This window comes from Natator depressus, chromosome 1 (genome assembly GCF_965152275.1).
Source record: "Natator depressus isolate rNatDep1 chromosome 1, rNatDep2.hap1, whole genome shotgun sequence".
NCBI classification, from domain to species: Eukaryota; Metazoa; Chordata; order Testudines; family Cheloniidae; genus Natator; species Natator depressus.
In genome coordinates this window covers 149,805,823-149,827,337 of record NC_134234.1, presented here as the reverse complement: position 1 = coordinate 149,827,337, position 21,515 = coordinate 149,805,823, and the positions used below count along the sequence as shown (strand labels likewise).

Genomic DNA, 21,515 nt, shown 5'->3' with positions numbered 1-21,515 from the left:
CTGGATGGGGCTATGCAGACAAACTGCCCTCAGTTCCTTCTCAACTGGCTTCAGCCTGAGACAGTGGCTTCTGTATGCCTGTTCTCTTTATTATTTAGCAGCTAGTTAATTAGTATGTAGTTAATTATTTTATAGTGTTTGTAGTTGTTGGAACAGTTGTTTCCTTTTTTCTTTTCCTTTCTCTTAAAAAAAATATTGATGGGAAAGATTTCCCTATTTAGGGGTCATTTTTTGTTATTTTGCTTGGGTAATCCAGGTTCCCCGGGATTTAAAAGGTGCCTCTATTGCTGCGAGGCTGTCCCAGTCAGGCATTCTCAGTGCCTCCATTGTTTGTGAGATACTCATCTTCCCAGTAAGTACATAATCTGCACTTCCTTCAACGATAGATCCTAAAAAAATAGGGAGATCAAGTTTAAACTCCTGATGATGGAGCAAGCCTTAAAACTGGCTTCAGATCCAGAGGAGGAAGACCACCCTGTATACAGATCTCCTAGAACAGCTTGTGCCCCATCCACATCAATATCCTGGTCACTGGAGGTCGACAGAGATGGAGGCAATATCATGGCACTGATTGCATCTATGGCACCAAAGACCTCAGCAAAGGTAGCCTTGACATCCGCATCTATTCAGAAAGAAATAAAGAGTAAATCTCTGAGAAGGTCTCAGTCACTGGTGCACAAGAAGGCTACGAAGACCTCAGGTCCCCAGAGGAGTATCATGCAGGGTCCAAGTGATTCCGGTACTGCAAAGACAGGGAAGACAGCTTCAAGGAGTCAGTCCTCAAAGATAAACTCCTTACCGAACTCAGGTATCATACCCAGAGCTATAGACACTCTTCCAAGAAGAATTCTAGTCTCATCCCTGAACATCAGTTGGTGCCGGCCACTTAGAAGTCTGTGATACTGAAGACTGCTTGACTGGTATAATTGGAGTCTACTCATTCCCATGCCAAGCACTTGGTGCCAGCTACATCAGTACTGAAGCTGTCCTCCACAGGTTCTTGCTTGGGCCTGTCGTTGATGCCATTAGTACCGCAAGAATTTAGATACTCTAAGGATCATCTAGTATCTTCAGAGTCAGACACTCCTCTGCTAACTGGTACTGGGGGTTACCCTCCTCAAGATTTACTTGGTCACTGACCCCCATCATCTAGAATATCATACTCACCCTCGTTTACAACACAAGCAGAACAGTTATTTTCCCTCCTCCCCACTTGGATATGTTGAAAAGGAGTCCTAGGACTCTCAAATCTCAGTACAGGCTTCCCCTGTCTACTCTAGAACACATTGCTGCCTCTCCTACACTGAGGTATTGGAGGAGGATAGACCTCAAAGGACACCCATGTGGCAAGAAGAGAGATGGTTGCCTCCACCTATCCCATATGCCCCCCCCTCCAGTGGCCTTGTTGGGAGCTGTGGGCATTCTGTCAACAATATGTGATGAAGTTATCACACCACCAAAGGGAGCAAAGAAGAGTACATTCCCCAACCACTTGTGGCACCATAAATGCCAGAGGAGGAAACCTTTGTGGAGTTGGACTCAAGGGCAGACAAAGAGGTAACACCTCTTACAAATATTTCCTCCTCCTTGTCTGAAGAGGTTGTGTTGCCTCCACTATCTTCTCTGGCAGATGACTTCAGGTAGTTACAGGAACTGATGAAATTGATGAGACACAGTTCAGAAGTCACACCATAAACTCCTACATATTTTACCTATGTCAAAATTCTTGAGGATTGCCATTCCGGTCAACAAAGCTCTTATGGAACCTGCTAAGACCATTTGGCAAACCCCAGCTACTGCACTGCTTATCCGCAAGAAGGTGGATAAAAAGTATTATGTCTCTTCCAGGAAATCATAATTTCTATTTTCTCACCTAGTGCCAAATTCTCTCATAGTGAAGTCTGCTAATGAATGGGGCAAACAATATAGCTCAAAGTCCACCCCGTACAGCAAGGACCACAAGAAGTGCTATCTTTTTGGCCATAAATCTTCAGCCACACTTCACTTTAGAATAGTAAACCATCAGGTGCTCATGGTGAAGTATGCCTATTTGAATTGCAACAAATTTAATTCCTTTATTGATCATCTGCCAGAGAAACATTGTGACCAATTAAGGTCATTATTCAAGAGGGTTAGCTCCTAGCAAAGGCATTGCTCCAGGTCTCCTTGGATGCTTCAGATACTCCAGCACAGTCTGAGAAAAATGTCTTGGGCTGCTGTAAGGCTTCCCAGGAGAGGTCCAGAGTACCATTGAGGACCTTCCCTTTGATATTCACAAGCTCTTTGCAGACTCAATGGGTACATCTTTCCACATTTTAAAGGACTTGAAAGCCATGCTGAGATCCTGATTTATATGTCTGTAAATAAGAGGAGATTTAGTAGGTCTCAGAGCGCACAAAGATCATGCCCAGCCCTCAATTCAACTTACCATAGATCATCTGAGCCCCTGGCCAGGAAACCAAGATTTGTGACTCTTGACCTACAAGACACATTTTCATGTTGCTATTCACCTTTCACATAAGAGGTTTCTTCATTTTCTGATCAACAACAAACACTTACTAATATCACATGCTCCCTTTCAGGCTATCTTCTGCTCCAGGTTATTCTCAAAGATTCTGGTGGTAGTTGCCACCCACCTACGTCTTCTGGGTCATTTCCCCGTATCTGAATGATTTGTTGATTGGGGCAGATCTTATCAGGAAGTGTTGGTGGCTGTAAAGATGACGTGTTCTCTGTTCCACAGCCTGGGCCTTCAACTCAGCCTCAAAGTCTGTTTTGACTCCAGTACAGTATCTAGACATCATAGGAGCTTGCCTGGATGCAGTGACAGGCAGAACATGCGTCTCTTCCAGCAGCTATCTCGTGCTGAGTCTTATCTCAAGGATTCATGGCAGTCCTCAAGTAACAGTAAGAGATTGTCATCGACTGCTGGGGCACACGTCAGCTTGTGTCTTTGTAGTGCAACGTGCCAGATTACATTTCCGAGGTCTCCCTGGATGGCTTTGAATGGTTTACAAATCAAGCAAGCACATTCTAGGCAGGTTAGTGTCTGTTCCCCAGTGGGTTCTGTGGTCACTCAACTGATTGAAGGACCTGACCAAAACCTGTACAGGTGTTGTGTTCTTTTAGCATCCTCCTACCATAATGATAATGCCAGATGCTTCAATGTTGGGTAGCGGGATACATCTGGGACCTCAGAAGATACAGGACAAATTGTCACTACAAGAGCAGCTCCTCCTCCTCATCAATTGTCTGGAATTGAGAGTGGTCAAAAAGATAATGACAGGCAATGTGGAATACACGTACTATATCAATCGTCAGGGAGGATCACATGCCCCATCTCTGTGCTGAAGTGATCAAAACTCTGGCATTGGTGCATAGCCAACCAGATAGTCATTGCAGTTTCTTTCCTCCCTGATAATCAGAATACCATGGCAGATGACCTCAGCAAAGATTTCTTCCTAAATTACCATTGGTAACTGGACTCTTGAGTCCTTGACACAGTATTCATAGCTTGAGGGTTCCCAGAGTTTGATCTGTTTGCAACAGCAGCCAATGCAAAATGCATCAAGTATTGCTCCAGAGGGGTCTCAGTCCCTAGCCCATAGGAGACACTGTTTTCATTTCATGGACAAGGGGTCTTCTCTATGCTTATCCATTGACACCGTTATTGTTGAAGGTTCTCAACAAGATCAGGCAAGGTTGATAGTGCTTGCACCAGTGTGACTGAGACAAGTTTGGGATCCCTGTCTAAATAGACACAACTCTTGTTCTCCATAGCATCTTCCAGTCATTTCTCGTCTGCTGACTCAGGATGCTGGTTAAACACTTGACCCCAACCAGCAGATTCTGAGGCTTCAAGTATGGTTCCTCAAAGGTTCTCTGAAGTAGAGATATCCTGTTCATCAGAAGAACAACATGTTTTATTAGATCAGTTTTCTTCATTGCAGGGCCCGCGAGCCAGTGGTGGCTCCCATCGACCCTAAGTGCGGCTCACTAAGTTCCCTCTAAGCTGTGCGGCCACACAGCAGGCTATAAATAGCCATGCAGCAGCTCTAAAGGGCCATGCAGCAGGGACCTGGAGAGGAGAGAGGTAGGGTGTGGGCAGGAACTGCGGAGGGAGCAAGTTGTGGCTTGCGGGGCTGCTGTGGGGCTCTCCCCCCAGCCCCAGAGCTCTCCCCCCAGCCCCAGAGCTCCGTGCTGCTGCACGGGTGAGAGGGGCACTTCCCCAGGAGTTCCGTGCTGCCTGCTGGCAGGGGGGAGAGAGGATCCCTTCCCCTGAAGCTCCATGCTGCCTGCTGGCAGGGAGAGAGAGGCCCCAGCCCTGAGCCCCCTCCTGCACCCTAAATCCCTCATCCCTGGCTGCAGCCCCTTCCCACATCTCAAACCCCTCATCCGCAGCTCCACTCTAGAGCCCTCACCCCCAGCCAGTGGGGTGAAAAGAAAACAGAGGAACATATGGTCCAATGAACATTTGGACAGCCTTACTAGGATTGTGATGACAGATTACAAATACTGCATGAACAAAGTCAAGGAGGAACAGGCACACTTTTGCTCATCCAGTTTTTAAAGTAAGTTTTGCATTATTCTGCTCTCAAAAAGTTTACTCGCATAGGTGCCTTTTTAATTCCATATATTTTTCTGGTTATTATTTTTATAAAAGGAGTATTGTTTTATTGTACAAGTAGACTTTGTTTTAGTTACGAGTGGCTCTGTAACATTACATTATTAAGGTCAGTGAGCAGTGTGTTAATTTAGTAGTTGATGTGGCTCTTACATTGAAAGTTTTTTGCTAAAGTGGCTCCCACTTCAAAAATAGTGAAGAGCACTGTATTAGATAGTAGAAAAAATCTACAAGAAATACTTACCTCCTGAAATGAAAATATCATCTTTGGTGTAACGTTCAGATCTCACGGACTCACTCTTCTCTTCCCATGGTATTTTGATTACCTGTTGGAATTGAAAACATCAGGATTTTCTGTGAATTCCATTAGGGTCCACTTAGCTTCAATAACAGCTTTTCACTTTATCCATAGGGTTTTTTTTACCAGTCTTCACTCACCCAATCATGGCAAGATTCCTAAGAGGTCTATTGGATCTCTCCCCTCAAATCAGAGATATTATTTCCAGCTGGGACCTGAACCTAGTTCTTAATTGCCTCATGAAACATCCTTTTGAGCCACTAGCTGTGTGTTCTTTATTAAATTTATCAGTTAAGACAGCTTTCCTGGTGGCCATCATGTCTGCCTTCAGGGTTGGAGAACTGAGGGCTTTAATGGCAGACTCCCCATTTATGGTATTCACCAGAGACAAAGTGTCCTGCAGCCCCTTTCAAGATTTTTACCTAAGGTGTCATCAGAATTTCATATTAAACTATTTATCTCCTCTTTCCCCCCACTCCCCTGCCAAACCACATTGACGTCAGGAAGCTATATTCTATATCCTAAATGTTAGGAGGGTATTAGCCTTTTATCTAGCTAGGACCAGGCTGTTTAGATCTAGATTGCTTGTATCCATTGCAGACAGAAACAGGGGATTGGTAATTTTGAAACAGAAGGTTATCAGAATGGATCTCCAGCTGTATTAAGGTCTGTTACAACCAAACTCAGGTTCAGTCTCCTTCAGGAATGATAGCACATTCCATAAGAGCACTATATAAAATCCGTAGCCTTACTTAAAGTTATACCAGTTGCAGAGATCTGTAGAGCATCAACATAGTCCTCTGTTCATACTTTTTCTAACCATTATGCCTTCATTCCTGCTGCAAGATCAGATGCTGCAGTAGGCAATGCAGTTCTTTCCTCTGCTCTTAACCTCCTGCCTCCTTAGGGGGTGCTGCTTAGGAGTCACCTGAAGTGGAGCACTCACAGGGACACTAATTGAAGGAGGAGAGGTTATTCACCCTGTGCAGTAACTGGAGTTCTTTGAGACGTGTGTTTCTGTAAGTGCTCCACTACCTGCCCTCTTTCCTTTCTGCTTTGGAGTCTCTCTGGTGGGACTTTACGGTGGAGAAGGAACTGAGGGTGATTCACTTGTGCAGCCCCATATAACTTGAGTGTGGGGCAGAAGGATGTGTAGGACGCATGTGCGGGCTGAACGGGCATTACCATCAAAATCTCCAGTCAAAGGTGCAGGGCACAGGCACACCTGACGTAGAGCACCCACAGGGACACACATCTGGAAGAACTTCAGTTACTGCATAAGGTGAGTAACCTCCTCTTATTTGATGATGGGGGAAAAATGGGTAATTGCCCTGTTTTGCTTTTTTATGATCTGTAGAGGCCTGAAATTTAACAATGTCTAAGAGCCTGCTGCTTTTTGTTCCTCTCTTTAGAGATATCAGGAATGTCGAATCTCACCTTCCCTGTTTTCCCAGAGGCTTCCTTTGGAGGCCCCTGAGCAGTAAATTAGGCGATTTCTTGGCTGTTTATCTAATGTGTGAGTTAAATAGGTGTTTGGTTTTTGTTTTCTTAACCTGAATAAAAATTACTTCCTCTTAAGTAATAAGGTTTTGCTTCCTTGACGTCTGTGGTGTCATAAAACCACCAGTTCTCCAGTTGTCCATAGTGTCTTACAGGGGGAAAAAAAACAGTGTAGAGAACACTTGAATTTATAATATAAAAAACAGGAAAAGAAAAAGGGGATGAGGTTAGCATTGGGGAGGAGAAACTTCTCCGGCCTTCTTTATACATCATGAAGAAACAGGAAATCACACAAGCCCATTTTTCTTCAGAAACTAGCTTCCAAGCTTTGTTTATGCTAAGCTCTGATGCTTTTATTATGTATAATGTAATGAAACATACTATAATATTTCTACAGATTCTTACATTTGAAAAGAGTGTAGAAATGTGCGAACCTTTGAATTTTGACCTGTTCAAATTACCTTTAGTTTAATATTAAAAAGATATATCCCTTGAAGGAGATTGTGCCCTTTTGATACCTTTGAATTTTGAAATCCAGTTTCCATTCTACAGAATGTAGATAAATACAAAATAAAGGGAAAATATTCTATGTACTTAAATTGTGGATTAAATAAACTCTCATTCTTTTAAAATCATAATGGAAGCTTTTTTTATTGTTGCTTATTTTAAGATATTGCACAATTATTTGACTATTGTGCGGAAAGCATCAGCTTAATATACCTGTCCATTTTTTTAGGACTGTAAATAATTGACATGTACAAACAGCTTTTATCATACTTAATTACAGTATTTGCTAAGCAAATACTGTAATTAAAGTATGAGAAGGTGATATTCTCTTATCAGCCTCAGAATGTTCTCAACATTTTCTCAAATATTTTTTTTTAAGGAAAAATCTCCAGAACAGTTTTGTCGAATGGTGCGAACATTACCTCCATTGGGAGAAGGCTCCCTAAAACCTTCTTTACGTGCTGCCAGCAACACTGTCCCACTCAGTTTACCCACAACAAACTATCCTGATGTAACGGAAGCGAATACAAATAAAGCCATTGAATCAACTGTGGACTGCGAAACAGGTAAGACATGATGTTTCTGTTCGTTGTTGTCTTCCAAGTGCTACATATATACTGTTTGTACTTTTGTGAGAGAAGCACTCATTTGAAGAAGGGATCTTCACAACTTGCAACTGAGCACTACACCTGTGTCTCAACCCAGTGTTGGCTGGTCAGACTCAGAGAGCACAAAAACAAGGGCTGGGAAGTAGTGCCTATGCTAGGCTGGGGAATCTGTTCCTCCCCACCCTCCACAGCCCTTTTGTGGAAAAGATGTTTAAGGATTTCATGGGGGGGCTAATTGAAAGAAAAAACAACTGCTATTGTTTATGTATAGTTCCTGCTAGCTAAAGACCTCAAACATACATGAGTTTAGCCTCACAACAGCCCTGTAAAGTAGGTAATTGTTACCCTCATTTTATAAATAAGGAAACCGCAGCACGGAGTGATTAAGTGACTTGTCCAAGACATTACATGTGTCTGTGGCAGAACTAGGAAGAGAACCTGGGTCTTTCCCAATTCTGTACCTTAATCACAAGATTCTTTCTTCCTTGGAAGTACAATATTACTAAAAGGCTCACCCAAAAGGAACTTTGCTCCAGATGCCTCTTTTGCATTGAAAATCTGCAAATACAAGCTGAGACCTGCAACGCCCTGGGATGCATTGGTCTGCTAGACTTCATCCTAGTCTTAACCTAAACTCATGTGGAGGAGCTGCCATCTGGGGTTAGGGGTTGGGGCATGTCTGGGAGCTAAGGCACCATCTGTATAAGGATAATAATACTTCCCTACCACTTAAGGGTGATGTTTGGCTTGCTATATATCACCTGCTCCAATTTATTGTACTTATTCTTTATATTTTTTATTTTCTTGTTTTATTTTTAAGAGGATCGGGAGCAGGAAAAAGATAAACCTGAAGAAAGTACCACAGAGGAAGATTCAGATAAGGAAAGTGATGACAGAAGCCTTGGAAACACAACTGATGTTCTAAATATGGTAAAATACCTACTACTAAAATTGTGGCTTAGCAATCATTTTGAGGGAGAACATAGCAGTAAAATTGTTTGTGATATGGCTGTAATAAAAGTAGTCACCACACCTTGGTACCTCCAAGTTCTAGGGGCTCCCTTTATGCCAGCACAGACCCCAGTCTGGGGCATCTGTTACTACAAGGACCACAATCCCTTTATGTCCTTGGCATGTTTGAGTCAGTGGACTCCACCTCTTTGTTTTCCTCCTCAGAGAATAGGACCTTTCATGTCTCCCAGGATGGACAATTGGCATTTGTTCCTTGAATATTAAAAATTACATCCAAATTATAATTGTGTTTAAACCAGATGCCATTCATTCAAGAAAGAGAGAGAAGAAATAGATAAAAACAAAAAATAAAATCGTAGCATGAACTTTATTCTCATCTAAGCAAGAACTGCACAGAGCCCTGCTAAAATGTACTAGCCATCTTAGTTGCAAAGGCTGAAGATTGGTAGTGATAACCATACTCACTGGTGTCTATATGTGAACCTCTCGCTTTTTCTTTTTCCTAATTGATTCATCATAGGAGCTTGTCACGGGGTGCGGCCCTCATAGCCAGATTGCCGCCTCCTCCCAGTCGTGCTGGGGATTAGCTCAAGGCCAACACCCATGTCCCCACCCAGGCCTGCACACTGGCAATCTGTCTCTGCTCCCACATACGGCTCCTCTCTTCGCTTCCAGAACTGCAGCGTCCTCTTTGCAACTCAACCCTCCATCCATGTCACCATCTGGGTTTCCCCCTTCTGGTGTGGGGGAGGTGTTGCAGGTTGGGTATCTCTGTCCAACAGTCCAGCCACTTCCCCAGTGGCAAGTGAGGGGGACAGGAGCCTGCTCACTACTCCAGGCCCCAATCCAGGAATACGATAAATAGCAGCTTCCTGCTGCTCCACTGTAACCTCTGTCAATGTTGCTCTATTTCCCTGGTCAACTTCCCCGTGGTTCCAGCACTTCCTTCACCCTCACCTCAGGGCACTCAACTGCTCAGTCCCAGTAGCCAGCCACTGTTCTGTCCAAGGTGCTTACAGTTCTCTCAGCCTTCCAGGGATGCACTCCTTACTCCCTGGGCTCCCAGCAGCAACTGCCCCTGTTCTGTCCTGCAGCTCTTTTTTTATCTAAGCCTGCCAGGCCTGGATTGGTTGCTCCCAACAATTCCTCCCTGATTGGCTGTGCTTCATGCAGCCTCTCTGGTCCACTCGGAAGACACCTCCATTGTTTCATCTGTGGCAGGGCCTGGTTAACCCCTTCTATGCCTGTGTGGGGTAGGCACCCCATTACAGCAGTCATCAGGCTGTTGCTTTTGCATATATCTGAAAAATTTTGTGTCCCTGATGACAGGAAGACACTGTTTTATAGTCAGCCCGTCATTCTTTTTGTTCAAACACCCGCACCTGATCAAGACACCTAGCCATCCCTGTTTTACCAGGACAGTCTTGGTTTTTCACATGAGGTCCCTTAATCCTGAGGACTACTATAGAGATGCTTGAAATGTGCTGACCTCTCATTTCATCTTTGAAAATATTTGGATATTTTTTTTATTACAAAAAGTTTGTTCAAGTGGTATTGGTATAAAATATTTTGTGTACCACTAATTCTCATCACACAGTGAGTGTTTCATGCTGCCATTGTTCAAGGCTACAGCTTGTTATAATTTGTCATGTGACAACATTACTATGCAGAGGGAAGACAGAGGATTCTACCTTTTTTTTTTTTTTAATATGCTCCTGGCACAGCTTTTTTGATACAGGTGGAGGAGATTAAAGAAAGGATCCCAAATATGGAGCATTTGAGTATTTCACAACCCTAAAACATGTTGCCATAATAGTTTTGGGGGGGTTTTAAAATAATTTTTAATGTATCACCTACATATCTTTGCCTATCCTATCCAGGCACGCTAGAGCATGTCCCAGCCCCATCCATTGTTTAGGAATTGGTGAATCCAGATCAGCATTATGGAGAGGCAATAGTGTAGTTTTTTTACTTCAGGGGACTTAAGCATATGTTTAAGTGCTGGGCAGAATTGGTGCCATAGTGAACATACTGTACCTATGTTCCTAAATGTGCTTTGGTTGATGCAGTGGTTTGCAGGAGCCATTATTAGTTTGGCCAGAGTTCCTTGCTAATTTAATCATTTAAAATTTTTTAAAAAGTCTAGTCATTTACATACAAAAAAAGAAAAAATATTTAAAAAATAAAATAATTTTTTCCCCCAATAGTGCTCCACAGATAATATTTTGGGAATTTCTTCTGTAAAGCAAATTAGATATAGTAGCAATGGAATAAGAGAGAGAGGTTTACTTTTTTTTTAAATATACCATATTTGTAAAAGAATGGTGAAAATACTCCATACATATTTGGTGTAAAAATTGCCAAATATACAAATTAAAATAGGTCTTGAAGAATTTACTGACACATGAAGAAATCTCTTTAAACTATCTTGCATTCATCCTGTACTGTCTGTATGCCAGGCATATTTTCACTTTTTTTTTTTTTTTTTTTTTGTATACTGGGTTGTGAACAAATTCAGAAATACTTTTCTGTTAAGAGACTGATATAGAAGTAGTAGAAATATATTTTTAAATAACGTTTTGAAAAGATATCTGTTTCAGGAAAATGTATCAAGATGGAAATAGAAACTATTATTCTTCCTGGTGCTAAATTATCTGTTTACAGCACCAGCTACTCCAATTCTAAATGGCAGCAGTGACTGTTTTTTGTGGGCCCCAAAGGCATGAAAAGCCTTGGTGGTGTTTTTTTGATGGTGTTAGTAGAAAGGATATGTGGGTATTTATATTTTTAAAAATCTCTCTTAGAAACTAAAATGTTGTTGGTTCAGGGGAAAATCAGCAGTTCTGTACATGGTTCTGATCATGGGATTAGGTGTTAGTTACTGCCATTCAATTGGAGATTGATCTTGTTGCAGCGGTGACAGATTTCCTTTCTAAAAGAGAATTGATTGTGACCATGGGAGAAAATGAGGATCCCCCCCCTTTTCATATTTAAGTAAAAAAGGCACTACACTAGTGGTCAGACATCTGTGATGCATGGAGGGTGGCTTCAAAGTATACTTATAGTTGGCTACAGAATGGCGAACTGTTGGTTCATTAAAAGCTGAATTGAACTGTTTGCTAAAAATGGTAATTTTGCAGTCTCTTTCCTCAATCTGTGTGCGTAGTGGTATTAAGATGTTCACATATTTCATGATACCATGCTGTAGCTGTTTTGGACCCTGACACTGCCTCAGTTTCCCCGTGTGGTGTTCTCAAAACTGCATTGTGACTCTTGGAAATCAAATAAATGTGGGGGTTAATTTGTAAAACATCACAGTTGAAATTGCAGCTTTCGTCTTAAATGAAAACACGTCTTTCCCTGACTCGACAGTTTCTTCACATCTTTGTTGGGCTCAACAGTTCTTTTGCAAAACCCAGGTCTTGCTGCCTGGCATTTCTTCACGCCTTTTCCTCTTAAGGATTCTGCCCCTCCCCTTATTGCATCCGGCTCCAGCCTGGTGGCTGGTGTGGAGAGACCCTCCTCTGGTAGTCTTTGATCTTGTATCTCCTGCAGGACCTTTTTGCTCCCTGCAAGATCTCCCTCAACTGAGCTGCTTGCTGGCCTTTTATCTGCAGGCTATCACCTGATCCCTGCCTTCAAACCGTTCTCTTGGGAGGCCGCTAATTAGTCTCAGGTTACACCAAGCCTTCATCTTCCCTAAAGGTCCATGCTGCCCTGTGACACATACCATACATATCAGGTTAGACGCAATCATTAAGTTTCATGTTAGTGACTGTTTGAACACAAGAAACTTTGGTTTATTAGGGCTTCTGTTCCATTAAACGGTATTATCTCAGAAATTGCTATCTTACTACTGTCTGCAAGACAGTGTGGTGGTATAAGCTCCCATAGATCAATCTTTATTCTTCTTTTAGCGTGCATTAGAATTTTGAATGCTTGCGAAATTAATATCCTATTCTGTAGTTTCTTAGATGTATAGGACTTGAATGTTTCCTGGCCAAGATTTTAAAAAGTGTATGTCTGAAATTAGGCTCCTAAGTCTATATCTAGGCACATAAGTCAGTGGCCTGAATTTTCAAATATGCTTAGCATCCAGGAATTCATAGTGAAAAACAGTGGGAGCTGTGTTGTGCTCAAGACATTTAAAATTAAGCCACTGATTTGGAAGCCTAACTTTAGGCACCCATTTTTTTTTTTAAATACAAAAAAGTGTCCCCTCTATCCTAAGATCACCTGAATGAGCCCAGTGTGAATATACTGGAGACCTCTTAAATGTCATCTTGTAGCTTATCATTTTTAAATGGTGTGATGGATTTAGTATATTGATAATTGAACAATAGAATACATTTATTCACAGCAGTTTTAATTACAATTTAATTGACAGGGTTAATGTTTTGGGAAATGTTTTAGATCCTCTGAAGAAACGTATTAAATGTAAATAAGGTATCATTCTTATTTAACTCACTTTTATTCATTAATTTACATTTCATTCTTTAATTTGTATCCTCATTCTTTTCAGACACATATGATGAGACTGAATCCCAGTGACCAGTCCTTAAAATTAACACCAGTTCAAAAACAAAAGGTACTGTAATTAATCATGTTTGAAATGTAGAAAATGTATAACTCTCTTCATAGGGCGCCGTCTTTTTTTCCTTTCTCTTTTTCGCTCCTAACTCTCATAAAGTAAACCTCAATTTCCATAGACTGCTTCCTACATTAAACGTTTAGGCCTGGATCCTGCAAACGGCTCCACTTGGTAGAACCCTGAGCTTGCAAGGAAATCACTGGGGCTCTGTGCAGATGCAGGGATCTGTCTGCTTGGAGCAGTTTGAGATGAGACATTATAATATTACTGCAATTGAAGGGGCAGTATACTGTAATTTACATTATACATTTTGTAACATATAGTAATGATAATTTGCCATTTACTTGATTGCTGATACTAGAATATTTGGATTAAAATCCAGGTCAAAATATATGTAAAGTAACCATGTTTACAAAATGCTGGATGTAATTTTACAGTAAAATGTAATGATTCACTGGGCAATAATACTTTTATCACATTATAAAGTTGAGACTTCTGTATTACCATCCTGTATTAATTTTAAAGTGATAACTGAATTTTGATATTGGGGTACATCAATATCAGCTCATAATCTTATATTTCAAAATTGATTACACAAAATATGATTGATAAATGGAGTATATAAAAAGAAAAGTTTAAATTTAAGCCAAAAAAGACAAAGTAGCTTTAGGTCAATAGTAAATACATTGACCATGGGATAGGGAGAGTGCATTTAACCTACTCAGTAAGTGTTTCATTCTTTAAACTTTATGTATTGTTTAAATTAATTTTATTTGGAATATTCTGTATTTTATGCCATTTTTTTTAGTCTTATCAAACAAATCTTTTCAGATGTGTCTATAGTCTTTTCCATTTGTTCTCATTTAATTTGTTCTTAATGCTTTCCTTCTTTCTTTTTAATTTTCTGCTTCTCATGTGGAATAGAAGAACAATAAAAATGTGAAACTGAAAAGTGATGGTAAGGGTGGGTTGAAAAAGACTAATCTTAATTTCATGCAGGAGGGTTCAAAATCAACTGATGGTTCTTTGCAAAAGCAGTCTTTAAATTCAGTTTCTCATGGAAATGGTTCAGATCTAGAATGCCGTGATTATGATGCCTTTGTGGGGAAAATTAAGGCTAATAACAAGTATATAAAAGATAAACTAGAACAGGCATATACTATTAGCAAACTGAAGTCTGATGTTCAGCAAACTGTTAAACATCAACTCAAATTAGTGAAAAGGAAGAAAGACTATGCAGAAAATCTTAAACCTAGAATACAAGACACATCTTATGGTCTTTCCAGTGATAAGACTAAAGAATTATTTTTTTCCACTGAAAAGTTAAAAAAAGCTATTAAATCTAAGCACCCCCCTAAAACAGATATACTGACTTCTGCAGCGAGTAACAAACCAGTGACCATTTCAGTAACTGCACAAAAACCAAAACCTGGTAAACGAGAAAGTAAAGACGCAGTGGATGAAGTTAGGACATCTGACAAATATGGAGAAATATATGTCAGAGGGGAAGAAAGTAATGAAGAACAGAGAGGACTTAAGAAAAAGGAGAGATTCATTAAACAAATAGCAGTAACTGTGTCATCATCTTCAAGTGAGGAAAGTAGTAATGATTTTGCGAAATATGTACTTCAAAGGAGAAGAATGCGCAAGGATCGTTATAAAGACACAGGAACCCAGAAGGAAATAGAAGCAGTAGAAAATGTGAATGATTTAGAAGAAAGAGATACTGAGACAGAAGAAGAGCAAGATACAAATAAACAAAGAGAGAGTGCAGAAGAGACCAATATGAAAAGCGTGAGTGAAGAGGAAACAAAAGTGAAAAAGTTTGATGATAAACCTGATGAGGCCCCACAGCAAGATGCTAAGAATGAAGAATTTAATCAGGCAGAGAAGAGTGAAGAAAGTGAAATGGGAATGAAAGAGGGTGAAAGTGAAAAGGAGAACCAAGATGAAAACCCTAATAGTGAAGTAGAATCTGGAGAGGAGGAAGATGAAAATGAGGTTAGAAAAGATGATGATGATGATACCTCAATAGTAAGTGATGGAGATGAAGAGGAGAAAGGTAATGGAGAAGAAAGTGAAAAATGTGAAGCACAGTATGAAGCAGAAGGTGATCATGAGAGAAAGGCAAAGGCTGAAGAGAATCATCACAGAAGAGGCACAGAGGAGAGAAGTCAAGAGTGTAATTTTAAAGAGGAAGAAACAGTGGGCAAGAGAGAAGAGGAGAAGAGAGATGAGTCAGTAGGAGGAAAGGAGGGTAAATGTAAGGAGGAGCAGAGTGAAGACACAGAAGTGGAGGCTGAGAGTGAGGGTGGAGAGGAGGATGAAGAGGATGAAGACAGTGAAAGGGAGGAAGAGGGAGGTGAAGGCGAGGGAGAGGAGGATGGGGAGGGAGAGGAGGGGGGGGATGAGGAGGAGGAGGAGGGGGAGGATGAGGAAGGGGGAGAGGAGGAGGGGGAGGATGAGGGGGTGGAGGGGGAGGAGGAGGAGGAGGGGGAGGATGAGGAGGAGGGGGTGGAGGGGGATGAGGGGGTGGAGGGGGATGAGGAGGAGGAGGAGGGGGAGGATGAGGAGGAGGAGGAGGGGGAGGATGAGGGGGTGGAGGGGGATGAGGGGGAGGATGAGGGGGAGGATGAGGGGGTGGAGGGGGATGAGGAGGAGGAGGAGGGGGAGGATGAGGGGGAGGAGGAGGAGGGGGAGGGGGAGGATGAGGGGGTGGAGGGGGATGAGGAGGAGGAGGAGGGGGAGGAGGAGGAGGGGGAGGGGGAGGATGAGGGGGTGGAGGGGGATGAGGAGGAGGAGGAGGAGGATGAGGGGGTGGAGGGGGATGAGGAGGAGGGGGAGGGGGGGGAGGAGGAGGGGGTGGAGGGGGATGAGGAGGAGGGGGAGGGGGAAGATGATGAGGGGGAGGAAGGAGAGGGAGAAGATGAGGGGGAAGAAGGGGAGGAAGAGGAGAATGTTGGAGAAAAAATCAAAGAAAATAAGCATCTGCAAAGGCGTAATAAAAACAGAAAGCAGGAGAAGAAAGAAAGTGCTGTACAGAGCTCTATACAGAAAGTAAGGACTAAACAACATGTAGTGAATGGATTACACAATTCAGAACAATTTTGGAACAATGTGCTACCTCATTATTTGACACTAAAATAGTACAGGATGCTGGAGATTTACTTTAAACAGATTCATTCAGGATATTGTTGTGCCATACCAAGTTTATTTAGCTATAATACTTTTTTTTAAAGTGATTTTTTTTAAAAAAAATTAATCACAATAAATGTATTATACTAACATCAAGTGCCAGTTTCCTAAAGGGCTACAGAAAACATTTAAGAGTTTGGTGACCTTTATCAGACCAAATTATCAGATATAAATTCTGGTGAAATCACTTTCATCTTTACTGTGTACAACACTATTACAGATGCAGAAAGTGATTCCCTGAGACAAAGCATTTGCTTGACACAAATTTTGTCATAATTTTAGGATGATGGCGTGTATTATGTCTTGTAACAATGTAATTTTAATTGCCTTTTTAATCAGATTTCTGGAGCTGAAACATTTAATTTTGATTATGGGGTAACTAACATGTTGATGTGCCTTATATGAATGGAATATCAATAAATCATAAAAATTCAATTTTAAGAAATATATCAACAGTGTTCTTTTCCTTTTAATTTCTAGTAGGCCAATGTATTCATTTGTTCTTATAGACAAATAGTTCGTTAGAAAATTCCAGATAAGTCCAAGAAAGGACAGTGCCAGTATGTGGTCAGTACTTGGTTTCTGTAAACTGAGGCCTTGATGTTTCAAAAGGACTTCAGCTTAGTCTCTGATTCTAGTGCCAACATGCAATTGTGTGCTAAAAAATATGAGCACAAAATCAGGGGCCTCTGAAAATCTGACCTCAAATGTATTGTGGTTAGGGTACATCCAGTTAGTGATAACAAAACTATTTAATTATTAGAGGCAATTCATCTCAGATCCATACAGAGCCATGAAATGTTTCTTCATTCTTATTTACTCGTTGAGCACTGTTAATGTACTCTGTGCCATACATTACAGAGAAGACATGGTCCCTGCCTCATAGAGCGCATCAGATAGGCACCCAATACCCCTAGGTAACAAAGGACTGGGAATTTGGATCACAAAGGTCTTGATCCTGCAAACACACAAATGCTTAATTTTACTGCCATGAGTAATCCCAAGTGGGACTACTCACAGTACTAAAATAAAGCATGTGGGTACTGTTTGCAGGATCGGGGCCTAAGTGATGAACGGAAGATGTAGTAAATCAAAATCTAGATGAAATAGAATGGAAATTGGCATAAAAGATCTAGATGGCTGAAAAGACAATTTTTGGAATTTCTAAAAGATTTGGTGTTCCCCTAAACTCTAAATAATCATAGTTCCCCTTTTTTCAATTTTCTAAACTCTAAGCAAATAATTTTTAAAGGATTTGCACTATGTTTGTAATGGTGTGTCTGGTGAGGGGAAGAGAAAAATAGGTGGTTTTGTCATCCAGCATTTTCCTTAGTACTTGCGTACCATATTGGTGGCCACTATAGGAAACCCTAAAGTAGACAAATCTCTGTTAACCAACCTGAGTGGTCTTGACAGTCTCTGAAGAGAGTTCCTTCAATCTCTCTTTCAAAATGAGGACAAGAGGAGGAAAAGGAAATCAAAATGCATGGGGGAGGGGCGTGGGATTAACAGATGTCAAGCAGTAAAAATGTTAATTAGTACTTGTATTGTGGTTGTGAAACATTTTTTTAAAAATTTTGTTTTTAACATCTTGGTATTAAAATATTTTAATTCATTGTCTCCAGATTTATTTCCAAAAAAGGCTGTAGTAATTTAGTAATAAGAACAGGCATACTGGGTCAGACCAAAGGTCCATCTAGCCCAGTATCCTGTCTTCCGACAATGGCCAATGCCAGGTGCCCCAGAGGGAATTAACAGAACAGGTAACCATCAACTGATCCATTCCCTGTTGCCCATTCCCAGCTTCTGGCAAACAGAGGCTAGGGACACATCCCTGCCATTATGGCTAATAGCCATTGATTGACCTATCCTCCATGAAAATCACCAAATGCCAATAGATCTTGATCAGCTATACTATTTGTTCTCCTGTTTTTCAGTCAGTCACTCATTCCTTTTCACAAGCTTCAGAAGATATTTTCACTATCACTAATGTGAGTTTGTCCAATGACTTTCACAACCTAATTAGTTTTCTGGTTTTGAATTTTGCCTCTGAAAACATAGCTGTTGTAAATTTCTGAATTTTCTAGATTGCGCTGTTCAAGGTAAAGTCCTCAAAATGAAATGAACTCCAAATTCAACTGTTTCTAGCTCAGGTGCATACATAATGTTGATCTGTAGACCTTATTGGTTTGGTATCAGTGTGTGTAAATCTTGGTAAAGGGGTGCGTATATGAATTCTGACATCAAAGCAGAGTGGCCTGTGTAAATAGTATGTATGTTGCACAACAGAATAAATTACTGGTTGAGGAACTGAAAACAGACTTCTCTAATGATGGAGTTTCATTTATATTGCTTAAGTGCTGCAAAAGCATCACTGAACTGTTCTGAAAATATTTAGATACATTGCTAACCTGATCTCAAGTGATGCATTATCAGTCCTGGAATATTGCTGTGATTTAACTTAGGGTAATGCTGAAAAGAGATTTGTATAGGACTGAAATTGTTTTCTTTAGACTGAACACGTGGCATAGTTACAACAAACCCTAATCGTTTCCTTTCAGGCCTCTAACTATATGTGTTATGTCTGGCGATAGATACTGGAGAGTCTTCTTTAGTTTAGGCGATGAGCTATTGCTTTTGAGGCCAATGATCTCTAGTCCAAATCCAGGCAGGAACTCATTCTTCACTGACCGCTAGAACATTGCTTTCAAGCCACAGCCTGTGTAAGTGGAGTCCCCCACCTTGTTGAAGTGGGGAGCACAGTTTTCCACATCCATTAGGAAGGAGTAGTGCTTGGCCCCACCCCTTCCCAAGGCTTCCAGGGGGAGAAGGGAAGCTAAGTCATGGCCTCATCTCCTCCCTGGTTTGGGGAGCTGCAAGAGCAAATAATCTCTTCTCCTTGGAGTGCAGGGATTACTATTGTGAATGGCCTTTGTACAACCATGCGGTGGGAGGGGGAAGCTTCTTTTTGACCAGCGATCATCTGGGCCTGACTGGATAGGGATGCATTACAGCGAAGAAACTGATTTAATATTGCTATGTGGATCTCTCCTTTTGTAGGGGAATAAGCACATTAAAGCTGCAGCACTTCTAAGGGTCTTCCAAGGAACTGTTACATAAACTGAACAACACACCAACGTTACTGGGCTCTTGTGCGACTTCTAACTTCATTAACATAACTGGAACTGACACCTGCTGAGCCCTGCTCAAAGTTTCATACCGTCATTCAGTTGTATAGTATTTCCCTGGCAATACTATGATAGTTCAGTCTGGGTTAAGTATTCCTTAGCGGATGCACAAAGATTTATGTGCAGACTTTAAGCAGCACTATAGCAGTACTTCTGAAATCCTCTTTAGAAGACTGAAAATTTTGAAAGAGTTGTCACCCCTTCATACTTCCAAACTTATTTAAATTCAACAAAAGTAAGTTTTGGCATGACTTTATCTGAAAATGCCAATATACATAAACATAGTCATTTATTCAGAAAGTTCTACCTTTTAGTAAACTTTACAGTCAATGCCGATTACCAAAACCATGGAAAATATGTCATACAGACTAGAGAAGATGTTTATGTATTTTACTCTTTTCAGCTTTTCTCATTTATGAAGGCAAATCGCTATACCTTAGGACAGCAGTTCTCAACCAGGGGCCCGGGGTCCACAAGCAGGTTTCAGGGGGTTCCCCAAAATAAACCAGAGAGCAGGGCCAACGTTAGACTCCCTGGAGCTCAGGGTAGAAAGCTGAAGCCCAAGACGTGGGGCTGAAGCCAAAGCCCAAGCAACTCAGCTTTGCAGGGCCCCCTGTGGTGTGGGGCCACAGACAGTTGCCCTGCTTGCTACCCCTTAATGCCAGCCCTGGCTTTTAATCTGCTGGATATGCAGAAAAACAGCTGTTGTGGCACAGGTGGGCCGTGGAGGTTTTTATAGCATGGGGGTGGGGAGGGGCCTCAGAAAGAAAAAGGTTGAGAACCCCTGCTATAGGAGGCATTTTAAAATGTCAGCTTCCCCCTTTTTGGTGGCTGTAGAATGCCATATTGGGGCTTTCTGTGCTGCTGTCCTTTTCAACATAGACACCATGGTCCAGTTTATGTGTTGCCCCAGGTTGTGGGGCTGTCTTAGGTTTGTCTACACTGCAGCGGGGAGTGAGTCTCTCAGCCCGGGTAGACAGACTCGTGCTAGTGGGGCTCTAGCGAGCATGCTAAAAGTAGCAGTGTGGGCATTGCCATTCAGGCTCTCGAGTCTGAGATTGAGCCCCACCCTTAACAGCCACATTGCCATTTTTAATGTGCTAGCTCGGCTCATGCACTAGGCTGGGAGGCGTGCTTCCAACTCCAGTGTGGACAACTACAACCCCTCCACCAGGTCTGAGGGGAAGTCAAGTTGCTAGCTCCTTAAGTCCACCCTTTTTTCCAGACAAAAATGCTCTAATTTTGAAGAGGATGTGCTGTATTTTTCATATGTAACAATGTAGTTGAATTCTCATTCTTAAGAGCAAAACTCACCCTTTACTATGGAATCACGAGCAGTGCTTCTGTAATGTGTCATTTGGACAACTGTCACTGACACAAGATAGACTCCACTGAGTATGCCCAAGGTATTGTTTATTGAGGAGCATAAATAGGTTTGTGGGTAAAATTGTTAGTAAATGGCCCAAGAAGGTGCTTAACTTTGTTTTCTCTTTTCTCTATTAATTTAGCAACAATTTTTTGGTCATGAGCGAGCCTTTAAGAATGATCTTTTTAAAAAAAAGAAAATTGTTTTTCTGGGGTTTTTTTAGTTTCTTTTCTTTCTTTTCTTTTCTTAAATCACTCTTGGCTGAAAAATTGTAGCTAGCTTTAGTTTCTGTTTCAATCAGTAATTTAAAATAACTCTTTGGGCTCTTCAGCCCACATGACACAACATTCCTCACCCTCAGAATTGCCAGCAGTTTATACATTTATAAACTTTAAGATAAACAGAACTGTATTTTTGTTGGTTCAACATGTGAATAAAACTTAGTTATTCTTGGATAAGTACATAAGAATAGTAAGTACATTTTGTACCTTGTTTTTCCTACTGCATGAATATCTTGTGGACCATTGTTTAAATACAAAAGAGAGAGAACAAAAGTTGAGCATCTTACTTTTCCTTTTTTCTCGGGCTGTCGAGTAATTACAAACATTAATCACGATTAATTGCGTGATTAAAAAAATCAATCATGCGATTAATCGCACTGTTAAT

At 41.3% G+C, this 21,515-nt stretch overlaps 1 protein-coding gene across 2 annotated transcripts in view; it reads left to right on the top strand.

Annotated features, from left to right (window-relative positions):
- The window catches only part of RPGR (retinitis pigmentosa GTPase regulator), a 92,979-nt gene that overhangs the window by 40,061 nt on the left and 31,403 nt on the right, over positions 1 to 21,515 (top strand). The window contains exons 11-14 of one of the 2 annotated variants that reach the window (XM_074968820.1): positions 7,309 to 7,495; positions 8,358 to 8,467; positions 13,032 to 13,097; positions 14,025 to 16,269. In XM_074968820.1, the coding sequence (XP_074824921.1) occupies positions 7,309 to 7,495; positions 8,358 to 8,467; positions 13,032 to 13,097; positions 14,025 to 16,247 (2,586 nt within the window). In that variant the 3' untranslated portion in view covers positions 16,248 to 16,269. Of the gene's footprint in view, positions 1 to 7,308; positions 7,496 to 8,357; positions 8,468 to 13,031; positions 13,098 to 14,024; positions 16,270 to 21,515 lie in introns of those variants that run through there. The other variant, XM_074968812.1, reaches the window with a different exon arrangement.